Source organism: Muscardinus avellanarius, assembly GCF_963383645.1.
Source record: "Muscardinus avellanarius genome assembly, chromosome: 1".
Lineage (NCBI taxonomy): Eukaryota > Metazoa > Chordata > Mammalia > Rodentia > Gliridae > Muscardinus > Muscardinus avellanarius.
Window position 1 is genome coordinate 220,200,233 of NC_137786.1, and position 19,844 is coordinate 220,220,076.

General features: G+C 42.4%; 1 protein-coding gene across 1 annotated transcript in view; it reads left to right on the forward strand.

Moving 5' to 3' along the window:
- The window catches only part of CSTPP1 (centriolar satellite-associated tubulin polyglutamylase complex regulator 1), a gene marked incomplete at both ends in the record, with an annotated part of 203,991 nt that overhangs the window by 97,239 nt on the left and 86,908 nt on the right, over positions 1–19,844 (forward strand). The window contains 1 exon segment of the mRNA XM_080707788.1: positions 3,047–3,177. Coding sequence (XP_080563914.1) covers positions 3,047–3,177 — 131 coding nt within the window.

Genomic DNA, 19,844 nt, shown 5'->3' on the forward strand with positions numbered 1-19,844 from the left:
AATCCCCGTGCTTGGGAGGCTGAGACAGGAGGATCGCACAGGTTCGAAGCCAGCCTCAGCTACTTAGGTCTGGGAGTATAGCCCCGAGGTAGAAAGCCTCTGGGTTCCACCCCAGTACCACAAAAAAAAAAAAAAAAAAAAGCTATACAAAGGACAGAATCTCACTGTTATTAGCTTCTTTACACTTAGACTGGACGCCGGCTCCCAGGGTGTGAAGCACAGTGGGACCCATCTTTGTGGGAGCTTCATGAATCTAGGCTGTGACGTTATCATTCATACTTCGCTTGCTGGATGTTTAGCCTGCCCCATTTGCTGTAACAGCTCCTTTGCTGTGTTTTTAATTTCCCGTGTAAGACCATAATGGCACTGACACATACTGTGTGTGTAGGTTAACACTTTCATAGTGTTCTAACAACCTCTCTTCTGCCGGGCGAGGTCACAGCACGCTTGTAATCCCTGTGATTGGGAGGCTGAGACAGGAGGATCGCGCAGGTTCAGAGCCAGCCTCAGCTACTCAGTGAGGCTCTCAGGAACTTAGTGAGACCCTGTTTACAAGTAAAATATAAAAGGTCTGGGAGCGTAGCCCGGAGGTAGAAGGCCCCTGGGTTCCATCCCCAGTACCACACACACACCACACACACATACACACACACATACACACACACACACACACAAAAAAAAAACAACTCTCTTCTAATATAATTTGTCAGATGATGTTTTTATACTTCTTTATAGTGTGTGTGTGTGTGTGTGTGTGTGTGTGTGTGTGTGTGTGTGTGTGTGAATGGGGATTGAATCCAGAGGCATTCTACCTTTGAGCTACACCGCTAGCCCTAATTTATTTGTTATTTTTTTACTTTTTATCTTGTGGTGCTGGGGATGAAATCCAGGGGCCTTCTAACCCCAGGGTACACTCTCAGACCTATTTTGTATTTTTTTTTTTATTTGTAAACAGGGTCTCACTAATTTGAGGAGAGCCCCACTAAGTAGCTGAGGCTGGCTTCGAACCTGTGCGATCCTCCTGTCTCAGCCTCCCAAGCACGGGGATTACAAGCGTGTGCCACCTTGCCCGGCTTTTATTTTGATTTTGAAACAGGATCTTTCGCTAGGTTGACGGGAGTCTTTGAACCTACGATTTGCCTGTCTCAGCCTCACAAGTACTGGAATTACAGGCATGTGCCACTGCACCTGGCTATAGTTTCTTTTTTTTTTTTTTTTTTTTTTGGTGGTACTGGGGTTCCTGGAAGCCCTTCTACCTCCGGGCTACACTCCCAGACCTATTTTTACATTTTTATTTGGAAACAGGGTCTCCTAAGCCAGCGCACGCGGCTGGCTTCGAACCTGCGCGATCCTCCTGTCTCTGCCTCCCAAGCGCGGGGATTACAAGCGTGCGCCACCACGCCCGGCCTGGCTATAGTTTCTTAAAAGTAGATTTCTATGTTAATTTTCTTTGAGAAGCAAACTTACTTTTGCATTATAGCACTGTTAATATTAGGCTGATTTTATTCTAAATGGTAACATACTCTCAATGACAGACAGTAGGTTGTTGTTTCCCCCTAAAGTTGGTTTGGGAGAAGGGAAACGCAATAGATGGCTTCTGAAATGTTTTCCTGTTCAGTTCAGAGATGTAGGTCTGAACTGAGCCCCCTTTAAACGGTCGACAAATGAAAACTGGCATTTGGAATTACCACTGTTCCCTCCATTGCTTGCCATCTTCAGTTTAATGCCTGCTTCTCCACAAAGAGAATGTTTTCCATTTGTGATTTACTTGTCAGGGAATTTAGGAGTTTTCTGGAACCTGAAATCTGCCCTGGTAGGGATGATTACTGGATAATTGCCTATTCTTCTGTGGAATTTCCATTTTTAGATTACGCCAGGCTCTCCAGCCTTTATTTCTTTGGCAGGAGAACCCAAAGGCAGTGGAGTGTATTTTTCCTCTTTCCTGGCCCAGTTTAAACAATGACTCACTTGGGCCCTAGGGCTTTGCCTCATTCTCTATTTAGGGGCCACTGTCTACCCCTGTTCTTCTCACTTTCCTTTAGTGTTCTGTTTGGAACTTTTCATATCCTTTGGCACATAGGATTGATCTCTAGGGTTATTGTCAGGGAGGTGCACAGCAGCACCCTCAGACTGGAACAGACAATCCAGATATGTCCCCATAAACCTTGTCATCCTTGTGGCAGCTGGTATAAATCAAGGATAGGACAGAAATAATATCTTTAGGGAAGCATAATTCCAAATGGGCCAGAGGGAAAAGTATTCTTCAAAAAGATATGAGTAGCTGGGCATGGTGGTGCATGCTTATAATCCCAGTACTTGGGAGGCTGAGACAGAAAGATCACAGTTTCACAGCCAGCATCAGCTACTTAATGAGGACCTCTGCAACTTAGTGAGACTCTGTTTCAAAATAAAGAATAAAAAATAAAGACCAGGAGTGGTGGCACACACTTGTAATCCTAATACTTGGGAGGCTGAGACATGAGGATCGCAGTTTCGAGGACAGCCTCAGCAAGTGTGAGACTCTCATCAACCTAGTCAAATTCTGTTTCCAAATAAAAATAAAATAGGGCTAGAGGTGTATCTCAGAGGTAGAATGCTCCTGGGTTCAACCCTCAATGCCTTAAAAAAAAAAAAGAATAAAAAATAGGGCTGGGGGTGTAACTCAGAGGTAGAATGCCCCTGGGGTTCAATCCTCAGTACCAAAAAATAAAAATAAAAAGTATATGAGTGCCAGGATCCTCCAGGAAGAGACTGAGAGATTTCTCTTTTTATGAGATGATCTAGTGACTGATTAATACTTCCTTGGCGTGTATGTGATAGAGATGGTAAGTACTCAGAGGAATTCACCTCTCCAAGCTTTTAGAGGCATATATTTACACAAACAGACTTCCCTGTAGAGGAAACTGGTCTAATGATAGTTCAGAGTTTATTGGAAAAAAATTGGATCTTCCCTGTTTGGGCAGTGGTTTTGTTTGTTCCTGACTTTCCATTCTGATTCTAGCCTTCTGAATTCCATCAAATGATGTCTTAATTTTTCTCTTTGCAGTTTTACCAGCGTATGCCAGGGAACTCACATTCTCTTCCGGGAATTCAGCTTCATCCAAGCCACCCCCCATAACAGGGCATCATTTTTACGGGCTTTCTGGAGATGCTTCCGAACTGTGGGCAAAAATGGTGGTAAGTCTTTCCCAATTCAACTCCCCTCCCCCTCCTTCTTTCCTTCCAATTCTTACTTGTGTTCTTATAAATACTTTTTGAATGCATGCTATTTACAGTGTGTGTGTGTGTGTGTGTGTGTGTGTGTGCGCGCGCGCGCGTGCTACTGGAGATTGAACCCAGGGGCATTCTACTTCCAAGCTACACCCCCAGTCCTCTTTTATTTTTATTTTGAAACAGGGTCTCGCTAAGTTGCTAAGAGCCTCACTAAGTTGCTGAGGCTGTCCTTGAAACTGTGATCCTGGAGCTGAGGGTGGTGGCGCACGCTTGTAATCCCAGCATTTGGGAGGCTGAGACAGGAGGATCACGTTTTGCGGACAGCCTCAGCTACTTAATGAGGTACTCAGTGAGACCCTGTTTCAAAATAAAGAATAAAAAATAGGGCTGGGGTGTAGCTCAGAGGTAGAATGCCCGAGTTCCATCCCCAGTACCACAAAAGAAAGAAAGAAAGAAAGAAAGAAAGAAAGAAAGAAAGAAAGAAAGAAAGAAAGAAAGAAAGAAAGAAAGAAAGAAAGAAAAAATCTTTCTGTCTCAGCCTCTCAGGTACTGGGATTACAAGGGTGCACTGCCACGCCCTGCTTACTTACTGCTTTTGATATGTATTACTTTGGGGAACTACCTGTCTTGTGCTGGAAATATTACTATCACCACTACCATCATTAATGATACCTTGTTAAAAACCAAGTATAGACCAGGTGTGGTAGTACACACCTGTAATTCCTGTACTTGAGATGCTGAGACAGGAGGATCACAGGTTTGAGTCCAGTTCATAGTACCTGAGGGTCATTCCAAATCTCCTCTGCCTGTGCTCTCTAAATGAAACAGCGAAGCCAGGCGTGGTGGTGCACACTTGTAATCCCTGCACTTGGGAGGCGGAGACAGGAGGATCATGCAGGTTCAAAGCCAGCCTCACTGGCTTAAGAGACCCTGTTTCCAAATTTAAAAAGTATAAAAATAGGTCTAGGAGTGTAGCCTGAAGGTAGAAGGGTTTCCAGGAACCCCAGTACCACAAAAATAAATAAATAAATAAAAATAAAAATGAAAAATAAATGAAACCGTGAAGCTGGATGACAGCACATCTGTTTATAACATGGTTTAGTGAATATTTAAAATCCACTGCTCAGGGAAAAAGAAGTTCCTTTCAAAATATACTGCTCATTAGCAAAACACCTAGTCACCCAAGAGCTCTTTCTTTATTTTGTGGTGCTGGGGAGTGAACCCAGGGCCGCATGCATGCTAGGCAGGCATTCCACCACTGAGCTGCATTCCCAGCCCCAGACCCAAGAATTTTCTGATGGGGATGTATAGTGAGATTGATGTTGCTTTTATGCCTACTAACACAGTATCCATTCTTTAGCCCATGGATCAAAGAGTAATTTTGCCTTTCAAGTCTTATTATTTAAGAAATGCATTTTGTAAGGCCATATATTGTGACTCCTCTGATGGATCTGGGCAAAATAAATTGAAAACTTTCCAGAAAAGATTCAGCATTATAGATGCCTTTAAGAACATTTGTGATTTATGGGAGGATATAAAAATATCAACACTTGCCGGACAGGGTGGCGCTCGCTTGTAATCCCAGAATTTGGGAGGCTGAGATAGGAGGATCACGGTTCGTGGACAGCCTCAGCTACTTAGTGAGGCCCTCCGCAACTTAGTGAGATCCTGTTTCAAAATAAAGAATAAAAAATAAGGAAGGGGGTGTAGCTCGGAGGTCGAACACCCCTGGGTTCCATCCCCAGACCCGCAAAAAAAAAAAAAAAAAAAAAAATCAACATTAACAAGAGTTTGGAAGAAGTTAATTGCAACCCTCGTGGCTGAGTTTGAGAGGTACAAGACTTCAGTGGAGGAAGTAACTGCAAATGTTGGAAATAGCAAGAGACCTAGAATTAGAAGTGAAGCCTGAAGATGTGACTGAATTGCTGCAATCTTATGATAAAACTTTTATAGGTGAGGAGTTGCTTTTTGTGGATGTGGTAAAGTATAAACATAAATTTGATCATTTTAGCCATGTTAAGTGTGCAGTTTGTGCTGTTAAGTGCAGTCATATTATTTCACAACCATTACCTCCCTTTCCAGAACTTTTATCTTATAAAACTCAAACTGTACATCCAGTAGATACAAACTCCCCATTCTTTCTTTTTTAAATTTTTTTATTGGTGCACTGTATTCATACATCATAATGGGATTTAAAAAAATACATCATAATGGGATACTTTTGTAGACATACATGCACACATCGCCCAATTAGCCCCTACCCAATCCCCACCCCGTTCCCTCCGCATCCCTCCTTCCCATGCTTGGCTTAGTGGTTGATATCTAGTATTATAGCAATTTATCCAAAATTAACAATGATAATCTCTCAGAACAGTTTCATTTGTCTGATACCAAGCTTTTGATGACTTAAACATAACATTTCAATATTTCTTTTTGCTTTCTTTCTTACCAGAGAATATATTTTTCTTTTTTTAGGTGAAACTATCATACATTTATTTATCTATTTTTCAGAAAAAATCTATTCTAATATGGAATATGGACTCTAGATACCCAAAACGATCTTGAAAAAGAACAAAGCTAGAAAATGTATATTTTCTGATTTCAAACCTTATAAAGCTACAATAATTGAAACAGTGTAGTACTGTTCTAAAGGCAGATATATAAACCATTGGAGTTAAATAAAAGCCTAGAGATAAATTCTTTCATATATTGTCAAGTTATTTTTGACAAGGTTTCCACAAACATTTGGTGGAGGAAATAATAATCTTTTAACAATATATTGTTGAAAAATAATAATTACATGAAAAAGAATAAAATTAGACCCTTACCTAACACCATATACAAATATTAACTCAAAATAGATAAAAGACCTAAATATAAATCTTAAGACTATAAACTTTTAGAAGAAAATCTGGGTCATAAAAACTCACAACATTGAAATTGGCAGTGATTTCTTGGATATGATTTCAATGGCACAGGAAACAGAAGGGTAAACAAACCCCCTAAGGAAAAAAAATATTGTATATCCAAAGACAGTGTAAACAGAGTTAAAAGTTACTGATAGAATGGGATAAAATGTTTCCAAATGCTATATCTGAAGGTATATTAATATTCCAACTAGAAATCCTAAAAATTAGCAACAATAAAATCAAGCAATACAATTTAGAGATAGGTAAAAGACTAACATAAATAATGAATCTCCACAGATAACCAATCTTGTCTGTTGGATGGAAAATCTTGTTTCTCTGGTTCTGGTGTGTGTTACCTATTTCTTCTTTGTAGTTAATCTTTTTGAGTATTTTCTCTAGTGCTGGTTTTGAAGACGTAAATTCCTTCAGTTTCTGTTTGTCATGGAAGCTTCTTATTTCCCCATCTAATTTGATAGAAAGTTTTGCTGGGTAGGAAATTTTTGGCTGGAAGTTGTTTTCTTTCAGAGTTTGGAATATGTTACTCCAAGCCCTTCTGGCTCTCATGACTTGGTTTGGGAAGTCTGGAGTAATTCTAAGTGGTTTGCCTCTGAATGTCACTTGGCCCTTTGTTTTTGTTGCCTTGAAGATTCTCTGCTTGGCTTCCACATTGGTCATTTTGACAGTTGTGTGGCATGGGGATCCTCTTCTCTGATCCTCTCTAAAGGGAGTTCTGTAAGTTTCCTGGACCTGTGTATCGACCTCTTTCTCTATGTTTGGAAAATTTTCTATTACTTCCTTGAAGAGATTGTTGATCCCTTTGGTTTCACCTTCTTTTCCCTCCTCTATTCCAATTATTCTTAGGTTAGCTCTCTTAAAATGGGCCCATATTTCTTCAATGTCAGATTCCTGCTGTCGGATATTTTTTTCTAAATTAGAAACTATGCATTCATTTTTGGAGTGCTCATCTTCTAAGAGCAAGATTCTATTCTCCACGTGGTCTAATCAGTTGTTTGTACTTTGAATTGAGGCCTTTACTTCTTTAATTGCATCCTTTATCTCTCTTTGGCTCTCTCTGAATTCTTTTTGAAACACCTCTATTATTTCTACAGTTATTTTCCTGATTTGATCTTCTAGAAATCTCTGAATTTGTGTTTTATCAGGTTCTGATGTTGTGGGGTTGTGGGCATTCATTGCTCCATTGTTATTCCTCTTTCCCATGATTTTGGAAGTTGTGCCTTCTCTGGGTTCTTCCCTTGGGTCACTACGACTTCACTTAAGGTGTTCTGGATCTCGAGTCTGTGGTATCTCAGTCACCACTACTCCTTTACTGGGTTGTATCACAGAGTCTCAGACCCAGGGAGTCAATCGAGGCTGCTTTAGACCATAGGGGGTGCCTGGCTGGGTGTTCTCCTGCGGGGGTTGTGACTATGGTGTGATATCTCTGCCACTGCCACTCCCCCACTGGGTCAAGGTCCTGGGAGTGCAATACCGGGATTTCTTCTCTAGGGGCCGCAATTTGACTCACTGTTGTTGAGTGCGCCGATGGAGCTGTAGTAGACTCGGTGAATTCGCTGCTGCTGCCCCCGGTGGCAATATGCCACCACTGCCACACCCTCGGCCATGAGGCTGGCGTATTTCTTCTCTGTTTTTGAGCTCCGCTCTGAGTCCCTGCAGGGTGTGCTGAGCCCAGCCCCTGGGAGCTTTAGACACTCCCTGCACCGAAAAATCTGCCGAATTCCTCCCGGCTGATCCGCAGCGGCTCACCTCGGCTCACTGTCCACTGCTCCTCTCTGGAGCCTGGTGGACTGTTGAATGCATTGGTCTGGTGCCGTCCGGTGAACTCGCCGCTGCTGCTGGCAGTAAGGCGCTGTTGCCGCGTCCTCGGGAGTGAGGCCGGCATATCTCCTCTGTGGCTCTGAGTTCCGTTCTGAGTCTCCCTCCTCTCTGGGGCCTGGTGCTGCAAGGGAAGATGGAGCCCGCGCTGCTCCGTGCATGGCTCTGGCCGCAGCACTGCAGTCTGGTTTCTTTCTGGTGTCTTGTTTTTCCAGCCCTCTTTTTCTCTGTCCCTTGTATTTACATTTTTTGTTTCTCTGCTGATGGTGTTTTCTGGCTATGAAAGGCGCTGATTTTGTGGTAATAGAGATTGGTTGTTAGCAGGGCTCGTAAGCCCTGCTTTTCTCCGTTGCCATCTTCCTGGAAGTCACAAACTCCCCATTCTCTCCCACCAACTCCTACCAAACCATCACTCTACTCTCTGTCTCCATGAATTTGACTACTCTAGGTGCTTTATACAAATGGAATCATATATTTATCCTTTTGTGAATTGCTTATTTTACTTTGCATAATGTCCTCAGAGTTCATCCATGTCATAGTATGTGTCAGAATTTCTGTCCTTTATAAAATCAAACAATATTCCATTCTATGTATTGTTTTAGTTAGCTTTTTGTCACTTTGACCAAAATCCCTGACAAGAACAACTTAGAGGAGGACAGGTTTATTTGCCTCACAGTTTCAGAGGTTCAGGCCATGGTTGGCCAACTCCAAGGCAAAAACCTCATGGTGGCAGGGTATGGTAGAGAACAGCTCCAGGATTGTGGCATCCGGGGACCCGAGGTGGGGAAGACCAGGAACAGACACAGTCCCCAAGTGATCTGCCTTCTTCATCCACGCCCCACCTGCCTATATTTACTATCCAGTGAATCCATTCAAAGTATTATTCCATCAATGGATTAATCACTGATTAATTCACTAATTAACCTCTCAGATTCAACTATTTCACATCTGAATATTGCTGCATTGCTAACACATGATCTTTTCTGGGGCAACCCAGTCCAAACCGTACCATGTGTATACCACATTTTGCTTGTCCATTCTTCTGTGGATGGACACTAGGCTTGCTTCTTCCTTTGGCCTATTGTGAATAATGTGATATGTTGTTTTTGAAAAGTGAATATGTCTTTGTGATTCAGCTAAAAAAACTTTATTAAGTAGCAGGAAATATAGGCCAGGTTCTAGAAATAGTTGGGGAAGTAGAATATAGTTTATTAAAGTTTTTAAAATCATCTTTAAAGTCCTTGAAAGATGAGTAATTTATGTACTAGAAGATAAAATCTTTTTATATTTGGATACTGTTGGTTTGGCATATCATGATTATATTTAAATGAAAATATTAAGACAGATAGTAATTAAAGTGTTTGAACTGAGAATTTATGTTGGTGAGATAAAGGCACCCCACACACTGGGAGCTTCCTTTAAAAAAAAGGCAGTAGATTCTTACACTCAGATTATTAAAGTAGATTAAATTGCTCCAAATTTTACAGATTTGGAATCTGTACAGCAGAACCTTCTTTTACAACTGTTTCAAGGGCCTGTTCTTTTTCTCATCTTCATATTATGTGTTTTTCCAAATAAATATTTGAATACATTAAAGATAATTTCTAGCCAGGCCTGGTGGTACACACTTGTAATCCCAGCATTTGGGAAGCTGAGACAAGAGGATCGTGGTTCGAAGACAGCCTCAGCTGAACAACTGACAGCAACTCAGTGAGACTCTGTTTCAAAAAATAAAGAATAGCTGGGTGTGGTGGTACACGCTTGTGATCCCAGCATTTGGGAAGCTGAGACTGGAGGATCACGGTTCGCAGACAGCCTCAGCTACTTAGTGAGGCCCTCTGCAACTCAGTGAGACCCTGTTTTAAAATAAAGAGAATACTTGGGTGGCGGAGATGGGAGGATTACTCAGGTTCGAAGCCAGCCTCACTGGCTTAAGAGACCCTGTTTCCAAATAAAAATATAAAAAATTAGTGTCTGGGAGTGTAGCCCAGAGGTAGAAGGGTATCCAGGAACCCCAGTACCACCAAAACAAACAAACAAACAAACAAAATAAAGAGAATAAAAAACAGGGCAGGGGGTGTAGCTCAGAGGTCGAATGCCCCTGGGTTCCATCCCCAGCCCCACAAAAAAATAAAATAAAGTAAAATAAAATAAAATAAAGAATAAAAAATAGGGCTGGGGTGTCACTCAGAGGCAGAATTCCCCTGGGTTTCATCCCCAGTACTGCAAAAAAAAAAAAAAAAAAAAAAAAAAAAGATAATTTCTGCAAGGATCCTAACTTAAAGAAGGAGAAGGCCTAAATCATCTCCTCATCCATTTAAAACAAGTATTTCTGGGAGACTTACGTGTGCCTAGCATTGAGGTTAGAGTCAGTGAATAGGTATACTGCTCTGCCTGCTTTTGTTGCATTTACAACTAACTCAGAAAAACAATTCCATTGGTCTTTACATAAACAAAATTGTTTTCTACATGAACACCTACATATACACTGTGGGTGTATAGGTGAAGACTGCTATTTCATCAGGCTCTGTCTTTTCCAGTTCTTTCCTTGTCTCGGAACAGTCAGAAAATATCGACTACCTTTTATACTGAAGAATGGTATATACAGCTGGGTGTATATACCATTTGTGACTTAGCACATGGAGATAACTATAGAAAACGGTCTTCAGATAACCTTAATTTTTTTCACGATTTAGAAGTGGAGCCTCTTTCAAGAATTTATTTACTATCACAAGGGATTCATATAGCATTTGGACTCTAAGCAGATGTGGGTTTCTTTATCTTTCTAATAGCCGCTGCCAGTGATCCATCCAGCTGCTGGGGGAAACGGTTCCAGGTTCCCCTTGACTTCCCTATACCATAAACAAAGCCTACGTGTTATGCTGGATATTTATTGTTCTGCTGCTTAACCAACCTGTTTGTCTGGGTCTCTCTGTGTCTGCCTCTCTCTCTTCTTTCCTTTCCCCAATACTGAGGATTGAACCCAGGTTACTCTACCACTGAACGACATTCCCAGCCTTTTTCTTTTTTGGGGGGGGGGTACTGGGGTTCCTGGAAGCCCTTATACCACCAGGCTACACTCCCAGACCTATTTTATATTTTTATTTGGAAACAGGGTCTCTTAAACCAGCGCGTGTGGCTGGCTTCGAACCTGCACAATCCTCCTGTCTCCGCCTCCCCAGCGCGGGGATTACAAGCTGCCCCACCATGCCCAGCCCCAGCCCTCTTTTGTTATGAGACAGGGTCTCACTTCGGTGTCAAGGCTGGCCTCAAAGTCGCAGTCCTCCTTCCTCACCTCCCAAGTAGGTGTGCATCATTGTGACTGGCTGACTTCTTAAAAAGGAACAAAAAGTATATTTGTGGCTAAGTGATCTTAAAATCTTTGGATAAATGGTATTAGTATATTCTTAGTTATTTCCAGGAAACTTGGGAACACTTTTCAGTCCCAGAATGCGTCAAGTCCCAGTTTTAATCCAGAATGAGCACATGCTCTTGAAGGCGAGACTCCAAGGGAAGAGGCTTATTCAACCCCATGCTCCAATTAGAATACCAGAGGCCTGCTCAGGAAGCTGCTGCTACATTGTTCTTCTGCAGACAATTTTCTTAGAAGATCATGTACCTATTTTAGCATCATCAAAAGGAAACTAACTCTTCTGGGAGATATCAAAACAAGGACAGACTTCCAGCAAAGTATATCTAAGAATGGGGCCACCTGTAGAAAACTACAAACCTGGCCCCTTTTGGCAAGAACTGTTTGACTCCAGTTTTGGCAAGTACAGGGGTGCAGCATCGTTTCTGCATGGCTGAGTACTGAATGATGCTCATTTTCCTATGTCTGAGTTTCAGATAATCTTATGAACACTATTGTGAACTTCTTGCTATCTAGGCACCTTTAGACTCTTGGAAGCAACAGATCTATTCAAATGTAAAAACACTGTATAATGCAACTTCTCACTTTGGTATTTTTTTCAGTGTCAAAAGATTAATCTGAATTTTCCAAGTCTGGCAAGGACTGAAATTCCTTTGAAGTAAATCTTCACTTCTGTTTAGAGATGTCAGCTCAAAAGAGCTTTTTGTCCACAGTTTATTTTCAATTAGAATTTAATTGTGGGCTCTGCGCTTTTACCAACAGGAAATATATATATATTTGGCATAAATATATTTTTCAATTAATGAAAATAATGATAGGTATTCTTCTGCCCACAAATAAGTATCTACTAATGGAATCGTTTACTTGCTACAAACAACTAGAAAATCAGACAGATTATCTGAATCACTTGTTTTCAGACATGAACAACCAGTAGTTGTGACTATAGGGCTTGAGAGGCAGTTTCCAAGCCATGGTATGGGGAGAGAGATTCAAAGGGCATGGCAGATTTTTTTAGTTGAAAAGAAAGTCAGAGATTAGGGCTAAGGAAGGCTAAGGTTTTTTGTTTTTGGTTTTCTTTCTTTCTTTCTTTCTTTCTTTTTTTGTACTGGGGGTGGAACCCAGGGGCTTTCTACCTCCAGGCTATACTCCCAGACCTATTTTATATTTGATTTGGAAACAGGGTCTCACTAAGTTGCTGAGAGCCTCACTAAGTCACTGAGGCTGGCTTCGAACCCATGCAATCGTTCTGTCTCAGCCTCCCAAGTGCTGGGATTACAAGCGTGCGCCACCACACCCGGCTCTGGAGGTTTTGAGGACAGAACACCAGAGAGGTGGGCTTCTCAGTGAGCTCTAGAACTACAAGGGCCATATCAACTTTACTGTGGTGCAAATTTTGAATTTTGATCTTTTCCCAAGATAATATGTGGTAGGATACTCTCTATGAGGCTGGGCGGTGGCAATGACCAGAGCTCCCATCGCCCATGTGGTCACTGGGGTGAGCAGCCAATACTCTTGTAGAGTGGCGTGTCTCACTGTGTTGCTGGGTATATTAAATGCCTTAATGGCTTACAACATTTTCTTTTTCTTTTCTTTTTTATTTCCTCTCTCTCTCTCTCTCTCTCTCTCTCTCTCTCTCTCTCTCTCTCTCTCTCTCTCTGTGGATATGGAGATGGAACCCAGGAGCATTTGACCTCCGAGCTACACCTCCTGCCTTATTTATTTATTTATTTATTTATTTATTTATTGGTGGTACCGGGGTACCTGGAAACTCTTCAACCTCAGGTCTACACTCCCAGACCTATTTTATACTTTTTATTTGGAAACAGGGTCTCTTAAACCAGCGCGGCTGGCTTTGAACCTGCCCAATCCTCTGTCTCCACCTCCCAAGCGCAGGGATGACAAACGTGCACCACCACGCCCGGCTATTTTTTATTTTGAAACAGGGTCTCACTAAGTTGTGGAGAGCCTCACTAAGTAGCTAAAGCTGTCCGTGAACCGCGATCCTCCTGTCTCAGCCTCCCAAATGCTGGGATTACAAGTGTGTGCCACCATGCCCAGGTACAGCATTTTCAATTTATGGTGGGTTTGTTGGGATGTAACCCTATCATAAATTGAGTATGCCTGTATACTAGGACAAAATTTAGTATTCTTGAAAGGAATTTAATAAAAATCCAGCACTCAATAATGCAAACTTCACAGTCTCTCACCACATTAAAACTTAGCAGGGCACAGCAGCACATGCCTACAATCTCAGTACTTGGAAACTGAGATAGAGGATCAGTGTCAAAGCTAGTGTGCAGCAACTTATAGATACCCTGTTTTAAAATAAAAAAGAAAAGGGCTGGGGTGTATCTCAGGGGTAGAACTGCCCCTATATTCTATCCTAGTAACACACACACACACACACACACACACACACACACACACACACACACACGAGAATGAGAGACCAACACATAGACCCGTAAAAGAATGTCTCTTAGCCCGGCATGGTGGTGCACACAGGAATATCGCAGGTTCAAGGCCAGTACATGGTAACTTAACAAGACCCTGTTTCAAAATAGAAAATAGGAGTAGGGGTGTATCTCAGAGGTAAAATGCTCCTAGGTTCAATTCTTCATCTGACAAACATTTATATATCCAGTGTTGGTGATAGAGCAGTAATTGGGACAAACAGACAGACAGACAGACAGACAGACACACACACACACACACACACACACACACATACAATCTATAGTGAAAATGATAACAATAATAGCAGTGCTTATAATCGCAGTACTTGGGAGGATTCTAGGTTCACAGCCAGCCTTAGCAACTTAGAGAGGCCCTCCGCAACTCAGTGAGACCCTGTTTCCAAATATAAAACAATTAAGAAGGGGCTCGGGCTGTACCTAAGAGATAGAATGCCCCTGGTTTTAACTCCCAGTACCCTCACACACAAAAGTGAATAAATAAATAAAATAAGAGCAATGAATAGTTATTAAGTGCTTCCACCTAGATTATTGCATTTTCCGCACAACCTCCCTATGTCCCGGGTTGGCACTATTATTATCTCCATGGCACAGAAAATGAAATGAAGACTTAGAAAGTTAAATGACTTGCTTTAAGCCACGTGCCTCGCATGTGAAAAAGCCAACGGCTGAAGGAGCCAGAAAGCCGACTCCAGAGCAGGCGTTGCTCTAGCGCGCTCTCCACCAACACCGGGAGAGGCTGGAGACACCAGCGTGAGGGGCAGCACTGGCCTCAAGGAGCTCACACTCTGTGAGAAGAACAAAGTAGTCTCCAGCTAGTTTTCAGAGACTTGTACATGAGACTTGGTAATAGGACAAGGGAGAAATCATTCTCCCTGCAGACGTAGGGAAAGGCTAGAAAGGAGCGAGGGCAGTTGGGATGCTCAGGGAGCAGAAGAAGGCTGTGAAGAAAATTACGAGTCGTTCTAAAACACGAAGAAAAGATTTCTGGAAGCTTTGGTGACGTGAGACTGTCGTGTCCTCTGGAAATGGTAAGAAGTTCATTGTGGCTGTGCTCAGCACGTGCGAAAGAGGCTTCCTTGGGGATTAAAGAGGAGCAGCACTGAGCGCTCACTGCAACAGCCACTGAGCAAAACGCTTTCTTTACATGTGTTCACTCCCTTAATCCACACAGCCAGCACAACAAGCAGAGTTGGTATGATCGTTACCCTGTTTTATACTTTCAGAAGCGGAAAGAGAATTAACTTGCACAAGGACGCAAGTTACAAGCAGCACAGCTCATGTTCACGCCTAGGCGTTCAGAGCCCATGTTCATCACAGCTCTGCAGACTCCCTCCATGTCTGCTACCTTGTGTATCCAAAAAGGAATGCATGCTTTCTCCTGAAGTTACTGAGCCATAGCCATTTCTGTGGTGTTTTCGCACGTGACACTGACAAAAGTATGGGAGACAGAATGCACGAAGAGTCAAACTGAAGACAGAGGCCGGTTATGAGACAGCTGCACCAGGACGGGAAGTGGCCGTGGAGAGGGAGTGCTGTGAAAGGAGCTGGTTTGACAGGATGGCCGATCGCTGAGCCGTGGGGTGTGGGAGAGCAAAAGTCAGGAATGGATGCCAGAATCGGAAATATTGCCATTTTCATTTTCCCCTTTCGCCTTTTAATGTTCCGTTTGAATTCACTGTGGTTTTATCTTCATAGTCTAGGTGTATTCATTCATGTAGCAAACATTTATGCATCTGACACTGTGATTGAGCAGTGATTAGAACAGATGGACGTTGTTAGTCTCGTGGAGTATGTGATCTAATAGCCAGAGGACTGATAAAAGGAAAAATCTCTGCTTTGTGGAGCTTAGTGTCTAGGAGTCAGGGAATCAGTGATCTATTTGTTTTTAAAACTCAGTTGCTTTTCCTAAAATACCCAGTGAATGACGCGCTGTCAAGGTAAAAGGTGGACGATTGGACTCAAAACCTGACTTTTCTTCATGTTCCTCAAACTTTCCCTCCGTTTTATGCCAGCGTGGTGGCACACGCTTGTAATCCTTGCTCTTGGGAGGCTGAGACAGGAAGATCGCACGGGTTCGAAGCCAGCCTCAGCTACTTAGTGAGGCTTTCAGCAACTTAGTGAGACCCTGTTTCCAAATAAAATAGAAAAAGGTCTGAGAGTATAGCCCGGAGGTAGAAAGCCTCTAAGTTCCACCCCTAGTACCACCACCAAAAAAAAAAAAAAAAAAACCTTTCCATTTTTTCCGTTTTGCTTGTCACGAATTGTCATCCTCCCCATTAAAAGCCATCTGTGAGGACTAACCGGGCTATTTTCAGAGCAGGGTGACTATCTTGTTTGCATTACTAAAGAGTGACTGTTCCTTTTGTAATTTTTTACACAAACAAAAATCCTGCCGCAAGTCCTCTCCTCTGGCTGTGCTCTCCTCCAGCCAGTGACCTGTGCCTGCTCCACCGGAGGCTTCCCCTCCTCATTTTCTCCTGGAAACCTGACATGGACACAAACCGAAGTTCCTGTTCCCTCTCCCATTTAAGTTAGTTAGCTCCCAATTTCCCCTCTTTTTGCATTGTTACTTCTTTCTTCAAACTTTTTTCTTTGGGAAAAAAATTGGCAATCTGTGTGCCCTCAAATCTCTCATCTCTCTTTCTCCAGTAACTTTAATCTCCCCTCTATTTAATCCCCATTTCAATTATTTGGGGCTGTCACACATGTCACACAAACATTCCCGGAATGTCTTTGTCACCCTCTCCTCTGCCACTCAACCTCCTCGCCCTCTCATACAGTATTTCTGAGGTTGCTAGCCTCCCTTCACCCTTTAGGCCTTATTTTAAAGGTCAGCTTTTTAAAAGCGCCTTTTCCAAGCCGAGTGCTGTGGCACACACTTGTGATCCCAGCATTCGGGAGGCTGAGACGGGAGGATCGCGGTTCACAGGCAGCCTCAGCTACTTAGTGAGGCCCCTTGCAACTCAGTGAGACCCTGTTTCAAAATAAAGAATAAAAAATAGGGCTAGGGTTACTGGACAATCATTGGTGGGGGTGGGGTGGGGGGGAGAGAGGATGCCAAGTACAGTTTAAATGTATATCATTTATTTTCAATAAAAATATGTATAAACAATAAAGTCATAAAATGTAATTCACTTCTCAAAAAAAAAAAATAGGTCTAGGGTTGTAGCCTAGAGGTAGAATGCCACTGGGTTACATCCCCAGCACCACAAAAAAATAAAAAAGAGCCTTCTCCATGGCTCCCTTCCTCATGAGAGGTTCCTTGTTATTCCTTTCCTAATCATCCTATATTTTTTTGTGTGTGGTGCTGGGTATTGAGCCTCAGGAGCATTCTACCTCCAAGCTACACCCCAGTCCTATTTTTTATTCTTTTTTTTTAAAACAGTCTCACTAAGTTGCAGAGGGTCTCACTAAGTAGCTGAGGCTATCCGCAAACTGCAATCCTCAGGTCTCAGCCTCCTGAATTCTGGGATTACAAGCGTGTGCCACCATGCCCAGTTTAATTCTTTATTTTGAAACAAGGTCTCACTAAGTTCCAGACGGCCTCACTAAGTTGCTGAGGCTGGCCATGAACCTACAATCCTCCTGTCTCGGCCTCCCAAGTACTAGGATTACAAGCGTGCACCACCACGCCCAGCTTCCAACAGAAGAATGTGAAAGAGTTAGATCTTGATCTGTGTGCAGATGTTCAGTGTCGCTGGGCAGTGCTTCCACACATTGTATATCCTGGGTCCCACCATTACTCTACAAAAGACATCACAAACTAGCAGTCGGCTGACTAGATGTACCTTGTACTAGATGCACATATGTTTGCTTGGCTTTCAGTGTTAAAATACTTTTACAAAATTCAGTACTAATATTTCACATAAAAATCTCAATTTCAGTGTCACTTGAAGAATGGAAAATCCACCCAACACCATGCCACATTTCTGCCGGGAGATAGGAATGGACCAGGGTGGAGATGCAGCTGTTCAGGTTAGACAGGGCACACGGCCTCGGTCTGCCACCGTCCCCAGCTGCCCTGTTCCACCTGCTTGTGCTTCCTGCCTGGCCTCTAGTCCTCTGCTGTTGCTCGGGCATCTGGTCCACGTGTAATCACTGAGCGGTAGAGTTACACTCTTGATTCAGAGCACGAGGAGTGCAGAGCTTATTCCTTAACTAGATCCTTTTTCTCCTTGTTTTCATAGTGCCTCATATAATTTTAGAATAAAAGGGGATCTTATAAATCATTACATCTTGAAACTAGATCTTTTTTTTTTTTTTTTTGGTGGTACTGGGGGTGGAACCCAGAGGCTTTCTACCTCCGGGCTATACTCCCAGACCTTTTTTATATTTTATTTGGAAACAGGGTCTCACTAAGTTTCTGAGAGCCTCACTAAGTAGCTGAGGCTGGCTTCGAACCTGTGCGATCCTCCTGTCTCAGCCTCCCAAGCGCGGGGATTACAAGCGTGCGCCACCACGCCCCGCTAGATATATTATTTTAACATACATTATTTTTTATTGTGGCAAAATATCTATAAAATTAGCCTTTTTTGTGGTACTGGGGTTGGAGCCCAGGGTCTTTTCTACCTCCGGGCTACACTCCCAGTTCTATTTCATACTTTATTTGGAAACAGGGTCTCAGTAAGTTGCTGAGAGCCTCACTAAGTAGCTGAGGCTGGCTTCGAACCTGTGTGATCCTCCTGTCTCAGCCTCCCAAGATCTGGGATTACAAGCGTGCGCCACCACGCCCGGCTAAAATGAACCATTTTAACCCCTTTTAGCATGTATTGTGTAACATGGAGCACATTCACACTGTGGTGCATTCGTCACCACAGTCCAACTCCAGAAGTCTTTTCTCTTGCAAAACTGAAACTCTGTACTTATTAAACAGTCACTCCCTGTTCCTCCTTTTCCGAGTGCCTGTAGACCACTATTATCCTCTGTCTTAATAATGTATTTATCTGTGCGAGGTAGGTCATATAAGTGGAATTGTACAACAAATTGCTCTTTGTGGGTGTATTATTGCACTTAGCATGATGTTTTTCAAAGTTCTTTTGTTACAGCATGTATCAGAATTTAATACTTTTAATGGCTGAATAATATTCCATTGCATGTATATACCACATTTTGTTTATTTGCCTATTAGTAGATATAGGTTGCTTCACATTTTGGTTGTTGTGAATAATGCTGCTATAAACATAGGTGTACAAGTACCTGAGTTTTACTTTCAGTTGTTTGGGAATATAACCAGAATTAGAATTGTTATTTTTTTTATACTAGGGATTGAACCCAGGTATATTCTACCTACCTCTGGGCTACATCCCCAGACCTTTTTGTTTGTAATTTTGAAACAGGGTCTTGCTAAATTGCTGAGGCTGTCCTTGAACTTTTAATCTCCTGTCTTAGCCTCCCAAGTACTGGAATTACAGGTGTGTGCCCCTATACCCAGATGCTATTTCACTTTATCAGTGGTAATTCTATTTAACTTTTCAAGTAATTGTACCATTTTACATTCTCACCAGCAATGCTGGAGGACTCCAATTTCTCTACATCCTTACTAATGTAATATCCTCTGTGTGTGTGTGTGTGTGTGTGTGTGTGTGTGTGGTTACTGGGCTTGGAACTCAGGGGCATTCTACCTCCAAGCTACACCCCAAGCCCTATTTTTTATTTTTTATTTTGAAATAGCATCTCACTAGATCGCTGAGAGTCTCACTAAGTTGATGAGGCTGTCATTCAACTTGTGAAGCCCTATCGAAGCTCCCTAAATACTCAGATTACCAGCATGTACCATATACCTGGCTTGTTGTATATTTTATTTTGAAACAGGGTCTCACTAAGTTGCTGAGGACCTCACTAGGTTTCTCAGGCTGACCTCAAACCTGTGATCCTCCTGTCTCAGCCCCCTACTACTGGGATTATAGGAGTGTGCCACCATACCTGATTTCTTTTTTTATTATTATTATTATAACAATCGTGATAAATATGGCATGCTATTTCACTGTGGATTTGATTTGTATCCCTGATGACTGTGATGTTAAGTATCTTTTATGTGCTTAT